Genomic DNA, 8,745 nt, shown 5'->3' on the forward strand with positions numbered 1-8,745 from the left:
AAGCAGCATGTCCCGCTGTGAAACCCCCAGCCCTCAGGCCCACGAGAGGGGATACCCCTGTAAGATCCACACATGCGTGTTTCCCTCCGACCCATCCAAAAATCAAAATGTCAGCTGGTCTGAGGGTTGACCTTCCTTCTATCGGGTCAGTCAAGAAATTAACAGGTGCCTCTTTCTTAGCGGAAACCCCGGCACGCTTAAATATGTCAAACAAGACATCCCTAACCATATCGTGCCTGTATTTGAACCCTGGGAGTTCTTTACAGTGAACTGCATGCTCCCCAAAAGAGTCCAAACATGCCTTGCTACACACAGGACATATCTCGTCAGTTGGGAAAATGGGAATCATGAGTCGACATTTGAGAATAGTACGATACTCCACGGGAGACATGTGTTGGCCAAGCCCATCTATAGTGATAGCCAGAAGAAAATCTTGAGCATGTGGTGCACGTAAGCACTGGAAAACCGCTTTCTGCCGAGCCGTCATGTCGAAATGCACTTCTATATCTTGGACAATTTTATGAAAAAAGGCACTCACCAGTGTATTCTGGGATTTAGGGGGCGGCAATGTCAAGCCTTAAGTTTTGATTATTGGTAGACTTATCAATTGATCATTATAATCAAGGTTCTAAATAAAAAAAGGCATGACTTGGCGGCAATGTCAAGCCTTAAGATTTTTTGAGCAACGGCGAGCCACGTCGTTTGTAAATCGGAACTTAAGGCGGCAATTTTGTATATAATTAATACTTATATATATATATATATATATATATATATATATATATATATATATATATATATATATATATATACATATATATATATATTACTATTATTCATTTTTATATATATGTTTGACTTAATGCGACATTTTGTCAAAGTTTGGCGATAAGTACAAACCTTGGAGTCATGACGAGCTTTTTAGAACATTGATTATAATACACTTATTTGTTAATATAAATATTATATTAAATCCGTTAGGTGACTGGTTAATAAAAGTTTAAATATTGTAAATATAGAACAACAAGTCAAATTAAATAAAAATATCAAAAAAAACAATTTTTATTATAATTCAATTGTTTTTAAATAAGTGATTTTTAATTAATTAACATGAAAATTACATTGCGTTAACTTATAAACAATGTTTCATGTATCAATTAACCATAATGATAAAAGTTATAAAACAACAAAAAAAAAACAAACAAACAAAAAAAAACAAAAAAACAATAGATAAGTAATTTCTAAATTAATCGATCATAATGCTAAACTATAATACTAAATCGAAAATTATGTTTAGTTTTATTTAAATAAAAACCATAGATAAATGATATTGAATGATATGATGTTAATAGACGTATATTTTGCAATATGGTTCAAATTAAATACAAATTTATATATCAACTTAATCTAAGTGTTATTATTTTATAGTAGTTGTCTTATTATTTTTAAAATGTGAACTAAAAAAATAAAATTATATAACTTTATTCTAGTACATATCTTTCTAGTATCTACATAAAAGGTGACCACAATAGAAAGAAGCATATAGACATGGTCTTCTATTTAACTCGTTTATACTTGAACATTTCAATAAATAATAATTTAATTTTGAAATTAAACCTATGGCTAAATGCAAGAAATAGCTATCTAACTTTAATTTCTTCTTATTATACAGTACTCTGAATTATAGTAATTAACAAGTAACTGTTGATTTGAATTGAATTATGATGGCATGGCATGAAGACAAGTTATAGTTACTAATCAATCAAATGAAACATATGACATGTAAAATCATATTGTAACATCTACAATGCACATAGTTCAAGTAAAATCTTTATGTTACTCAAATACTTAAAATTGTCATCAATAAAGATCACCAAATACATCTTCTAAATCAACGGTAATGGGCGAATATGTAACTTTCAACTTGAAATCTTCCTCAAAAAATAAAAAAGTCATTGCAATTTCCAAAAACCAAATAAACACATATTGAACGCAAAAAAAAAAAAAAAAAAAAAAACTAGCAAAATCAATCTAAAATATTCAAAAACCTATAACCAAACAAACTTGGTAAACAAAACAAGAAACACAAATTAATTAATGAACAGGAAGATAGGGACCAGTGCCACCTGGCTTATAAGTATCGGGAACACTCGAGTATAAATAGAGGCCATTTGACATTTCCCAACCCCAATCATGCCTCCTCGATATAGAAAGTTGTGGCCAACTGTTGATTCTTACATAATGTTCCCGAATTCTTCCATCTGCTAAGAAGCTTGTAACAATGGAGTAACAGCATTCATGGCCTCCCCATACCTTATCATCAACATCAGCAGTTTGGCTTCCATCTTCATGGAAGTAGCGATGCATCGGTGGCCCTGTTCCTCTCCAATATGGATCCAAATTCCGCCAGTATTCTGGGACACTCTGAATCAAATCGAACAATAAAATTATATGATTTTGGAATAATGGAGGAAATCTTAGGGTTATATATTATTATCCGACTAGACTACAAAGTGGTATAATTGGGTATATTTTTTAAAGTATAATTCTTTAATAAAAACTAAAGATGGAAGTAAAACCATTTAATTTGGAGGTTTTTTCAAAGTACAATGCCTTAATAATAAAAAAACGAAATTACAATAAAAGAAATGAACCTAGGAAGAGGAAGTACATTGTTATTTCTTGTTTTTAGCCCTTTATTATAGCATCCAACTTGCATTTTCTTTTTGTTATAGCATCCTATGTTCATTTTTGTAAAGCATTGTACTTTGAAAAATATAGCGAATTATATCAATATCATCTAACGATAATTTACAAAGTAATTTTCATTTGCTATAACCGGTAGATTGTTCAAAGTAAAATGTTTTAATCAGAAAAAAGAAATTGATAATACAACGTTATTACCTACATATCTCAACATACAAATAAAATTATAAAGATACAAATATAATTGTGTTGCTATTTCTTGCATTTAGTCATTTTAATAAAGAAACATCAGAATTAAAAAACACGTGCCTCTTTAAAGTGAAACTCCCAAACATGATCCCACAGATCTTCCTTCAAGATTCGACTCTAATAAAGAACACAAGCCAAGAGAGAACAAACGTTGTCAATATAATATCTAAAAAAAATAGAAGGGTATGTGTCATATCCACACAGACCAGAACCTAAGACCTGATTCTCACTTCTTTAATGCTACAAGCCTACGACCACATATACTTAGAGACTTACCCGTTTGCCATCTTGAATGGATAAGGTGTAAGCAGACAACTTTGACAACCCCTCAACTTGGGCAAAACGAGGTAGATGAGCTTTGTCAGCCCATAGCTCTTTGATCTATAAACAAAGAAAGTAGAGGGCAATTAGGTCATTTACGCAATCTTTGATTCAATTCCTACCCTACCTAAGTACCTATGATGATGAACATGCATCAAACAAGTCGTATACACAAAAAGCTCTCCTTATGTGACATGAGTGATGACTACCACTATTTATGGAGCTCTTTATAAACAAAACCAACCAACCATTACCAAAATCATCATATGGACAAAAAAAAAGCAAACAAATGTAACATTTTAAGAAACAAAAAAGAAAATAGATAGTAAAGAACAACGAGTGTGTGTGTGTGTCTACCTTTTCAGACCAAATGGAATCACTGCAAGCGACTCTACGCCATCTACAAGAAACAACAAGTGATGAAGCCACACTGTGTGCGTCGAGAAAGCTCAATATCATTAACATGATATCGCCACCACATACTACTAACGGATCCTGTAAATTACAGCCATTTTTTTTCAATCGGCGTTTTTTCCTGTTTCTCCGACGAAAAATCTCCACCGGAACCGCTCTTTCAGTTTCCGATTTCTCATAACTACCATCGTCTTCGTCTGCAGAGGGTTCGTACCCATAGTTCACAATGCTCTGTTTCCTGTTTTGCCTCATGGCCTCAACTCTGAAAGACGACAATGTTCGCACAAGATAAGTGAAGTTAATATGAGAATTTTGACGTGGGTTTATAATTATATTATATATTTGAGGAAACTTGTTGGCTAAGAAATGAAGTCGAAGCAGGTGAGTGTGAGAGTGATTAGTGGGGTGTTGAGCCCAGAAATCTTTTGAGTTTTGTATGCAAGCGTCATGAACGTACCCTGTTTTGTTGTTTTGTTACCAATGTGATGCTGCACTGCTTGGTGTTTGCTTTTATTAATTGTTTTTTTAGTCCGACAAAACAAAAACGAAACCCACTAAAAACAAAAGCTTCAACGGTCGAAGAAGATGAAGACATACTGACATAGAGGGGATTCTATAGGCACCATTGTAAACCATTTACAATGTTAGTCAAATCAATCAAACTAAATGTTAAAAGATATATTCACTATTTCTAAATAATGATACCTTATTAGAAATAAATCATAATTATTTGTTGTATTTATTTAGTCTCTCATTATTTTAGAAGTTATGTTATCTTTGTACCTTATGTATTATATCTTCTACCCTAATAAATAAATATGATTTTGCCACATGTCATCTTCTAATGCATTATGACACATGTCATTTTGTGGATTAAATAATATCCACATGTTATTTTGTGGTTTTTTTTCGTTTTATAAAATTTCATATAATATTTAAATTAAATGTAATAAATGTATAATAAATGCATATCCAATTCATTAATAGAACTTTCCTTATAATTTCTATACTTTTAAATTGAATCCAATTATTTTAATTGTTTATTTATTTAAATTATTTTTATAAATTTAAATGATAAATAAATACTTCAACTTTAACAATTAAATAATTTTTTTTATAAATTCAAATTTACTAAACTTTTAGATTTTCATAGGTGTTTATTTTATTGAATAAACCCATGTATCACATGGGTCTCACAACAAGTTATTCTAATAAAAGAGTAGCTCTTTTGTCATGTGTCACCATATTAGACATTGTAATTAATATCATGACACTTGTCAATCTATTGACATTTGTAATTAATATCATAACACTTGTCAATCTATTAATTCTTCATTTCAAATTTCAAATTCCAAAATTTAAATCACATTTTAATTACATTAAATTAATAATATTAGAATTAAAATAAAATAAAATTTATACCAATTATAATAAAATAAAATTTATACAAATTATAATATGATATATTTTACGTATTTATATGAATCAACGATTATAATTTTATATATAACTAAAAAATATATTTTATTTAATCAGTTATTTAAAATTATTAATTAATAGTTTTGAGTTTTTATTTAGAAAGTTTAATTAATTTTGTAACCGTGGTTACCACGGGTTATAAACTAGTATAGTAATATATAGTTTTGAATACAAAGAAATCTCTTAATGTGAACATTATAAGCCTTATATGGTATCAGATTAGGTCTTCTTTTCTCACCATGACCGGTGTCAACTCATCTTCCATTCTTCTCTTTCTCTTTACACCATTCTCCACATGATCAATGTCAAACTAGAGTTTTTTGCAAAATTGGGTTGAAAATAGAAACCTTTTGTAAAAATGGGTTGATTTTTATTTCATTTTCAAAAATGGGTTTCTTTTTTGTGTTCCCACATAAAAATCAACATATTAATATGTAAATTTACATTTTGGGCTCTTCAACTTTCATAATAACCCTATAACTTATGTGTTATATTTATTTTATATCTTTTTTAATAAAAAATTTATTTTTTCAGCTTTTTTACAACAAATGTAAATTTGTATATATTAAAAACATACAAGTGAAATATGTCTATTAAGTTATTGCGATTTACACCATTAGAAAGTTTTAATAAACACATTCTAATTGATACCAATATCGAATATATTACATGTTATGAAATTACGAAATTACAAGATAATTAAAGACACAACTACAAAAGAAATTAAACATGAACTAACAACTAAATTAAACATAAAATTACAAGAATAATAAAAGTTACATGGTTCACATCGCATTGAATCTTGGTTGAGAATTTGAAAAATTTCTCCTATTATGACCAGATTGATGGCATAGTCCACATTTACGAGGTTCAGCATGATGGTGAACATCTATCTCGTTACGAAATCGATTTGCACGCCTCCGACCTCGACCGACAACACATTTTGAGTTATCTGCTTGAATACTCTAATTAGCCTCTAACCAATAATCAACATGAGAAAGTGGTGAAAACCCGTCATTATATTGTTGCTTGTACGTCATAGTTGTGTAAACATGATTGATAATGGAAAAATGGTTATCCCCTCTAAAACGACAAACTGCAAGAGCATGTGAACAAGGGAATCTTTCCATCTGCCACTTACCACATGTGCATGTATGTTGATAATAACTGACAGTGTGGGTATTTCCTCCGTTTTCATTTACTAGTAACTTGGTGACAAGTCTATAGACACCTTCATTATAGTTGAACTCAGTTAAAGTATGACTTTGTGCAGAAGTGTCACGTTTACGAAAGAGAGGCCACATACGTGATGGTAGAGGTGTATTGCAATTCATTGCAGCATCACTATGTTTTCTAAAATGTTACACAGTTCTATTGAATGTAAGATCAATACACGCCCTAAAAGGTAGTTGTCTTGCTCCTCGTAGCGCATTATTCATACTCTTGGATATATTTGTCGTTAACGACCCTCATCGACGATTTTCATCATAAAAAAGATACCATTGACTTTTATCAATTTGGTCTAAATACTGCCAGGCTTCAAGATTGATTGCTTTGATTTGTTTCTTATACTTCACAAACTTTCTTTTTTGTGTGGTGCTTCCAATATCCCAACAAAATGATTTAAGCCTCACGCTCTTGTACTTTTTCATGAGATTGCTTCTGATGTGTCGAAGACAAAATCGATGGTATCCCACTGGCTCTTTCCATTCCTCTAGATTTTCCATTGCGTGAATTATTCCTTGATGTCAGTCTGAAATAACAGACAATTGTCTGTCTTGAGCAACAAAATGTCTGAACTGATACAAAAACCAACTCCAACTGTGTGTAGTTTCCTCATCAACAATGGCATAAGAAACTGGTAATATATTATTGTTGGCATCTTTTGTAACAACAATAAGCATTTTACCCTTTTACGAACCTCTCAAATGACAAGCATCAATGGAAATAACAGGTCGGCATAGATGAAATGCATTAATTGCAGGTCCAAAAGCCGAAAAAAATATACTTAAATGTTGCCACATGTGATGAGCCATTTGGATTATGAAACCATTTCACGACAGTATTAGGATTTGAAGTTTGCAAAGTTGCAATGTACTTGGGTAACTTTGCAAAGTTACTTTCCTAAGCTCCATAAATGTTCTCTATGGCTTTCCTCGTACCATGCCATGCCTTCCAGTAAGAAACATCAACATTTAGAATATTTTTAATATCTGCCTGTATATGTTTCAATGGATAAGCAATATCTTTTTCAATTGAGTGGATGATATAGAAGGCTATAGTTGCAGAGTTTAGACTTCTGTTGTCATTGCCTCTACAAGATCCAAAACAATTATATGCATCCACCTAACGTGTGATCTTCCACATATGATGATTTTTCTTTTTCATTGCACGAACATATAATGCACACTTCAGTGTATATGGGTCAGTATTAGAACTTCCTTCTTCACCGCCAAGACTTTTACACTTTGCTATCCAAAAACTACTTTTACTTTCACATACCTTAAACTCTCTATTTTGCTATATCAACCAAAGTCTTACTGCCTTTTTTTACCTGATCCTTATTTTCAAACAACATTCCTAACCTTATTTTGTTTTCAGATTCATTCCAAAAATCTAAATGAATTTTGTCTTGAATATCTACTATGTCATCGTCTCCTTCGTCTCCAATATCATTCATAAAGTTCATAACTGGATGGTTACTCACAATCGGAGTTTCATTGACATTATCGTCAGACTCATCCCCAACATCACTTAATGATTCATTAACACTATCTTCACTAAATTGGGAGTTGGGTTCATCAAATCCAAAGTCATTATCTTTCTCACATCTAGCACCATTAGGTAAATAAAATTGTACCTCAGAGGGGTTGGTGACAAAATCAATAGGTTTAACTGGCTGTGTACTCCATAATTGTTAAGAAGATCTACAAGACTAGTATTCGCAGGCCACATTATTTGTAATTGCAAAATAAACAATAAGATAAAATATATAAATTATCGTATTATATATAATGTTTCACGTTAGATATTTGAAATTTAGACAAGATTATGTACCTTACAATTTAGTTGCGAAGAAAAATTCGTGTATGAAGTCACAAACGCGACTGAAGAATTAAAGAAGAAAAGCTGAGATTTCAAATTTGTGAGAACTATGGTTTATGAAAATGATGATGGAAACTAAACTGATGAATTCAATATATACATCAGAAAATGAATTAAATGTAAACAAAGTTATAATTATTTTTTTAATTTTTACTTACTTATTTTCAGATGAACATGACAATTCATACTTTTACTTTTATATGTAGATAGTGACAATTAAGACATATACTTTCCAGATAAATAATGACAATTCAATGAGTTTTGTTTTTTTCTACAAATAATTTGACATAATATATATATATATATATATATATATATATATATATATATATATATATATATATATATATATATAAGAAATATTTGATATTTACATAAATTCCGATTATGTAATTTGAATAATAAACTTATATATTATATGTAATAAAGATTAAAATATAAACTTAAAAAATTAAAGATATAAAAATTAAA

General features: G+C 30.4%; 1 protein-coding gene across 1 annotated transcript; it reads right to left on the reverse strand.

The window, feature by feature from the left end:
* Positions 1-1,747: 1,747 nt before the first annotated feature.
* On the reverse strand, positions 1,748-4,205 carry LOC128127169 (uncharacterized). Its single transcript, XM_052765596.1, has 3 exons — positions 3,634-4,205; positions 3,232-3,336; positions 1,748-3,072 (listed from the first exon to the last, which is right to left on the reverse strand). The coding sequence occupies exons 1-3, from the start codon at positions 3,940-3,942 to the stop codon at positions 3,001-3,003; spliced, it is 486 nt and encodes a 161-aa protein (XP_052621556.1). The 5' UTR covers positions 3,943-4,205; the 3' UTR covers positions 1,748-3,000.
* Positions 4,206-8,745: the final 4,540 nt, after the last annotated feature.

This window comes from Lactuca sativa, chromosome 1 (assembly GCF_002870075.4).
Source record: "Lactuca sativa cultivar Salinas chromosome 1, Lsat_Salinas_v11, whole genome shotgun sequence".
NCBI lineage: Eukaryota > Viridiplantae > Streptophyta > Magnoliopsida > Asterales > Asteraceae > Lactuca > Lactuca sativa.

Coding starts and splice junctions, on each gene's coding strand:
- LOC128127169 (XM_052765596.1), bottom strand. CDS start 3,942: ATGAGGCAAAACAGGAAACAGAGCATTGTGAACTATGGGTACGAACCC. Junction 3,337..3,633: donor ATTCCATTTGGTCTGAAAAG/GTAGACACACAC, acceptor CTTTGTTTATAG/ATCAAAGAGCTATGGGCTGA. Junction 3,073..3,231: donor CCATTCAAGATGGCAAACGG/GTAAGTCTCTAA, acceptor GTTCTTTATTAG/AGTCGAATCTTGAAGGAAGA.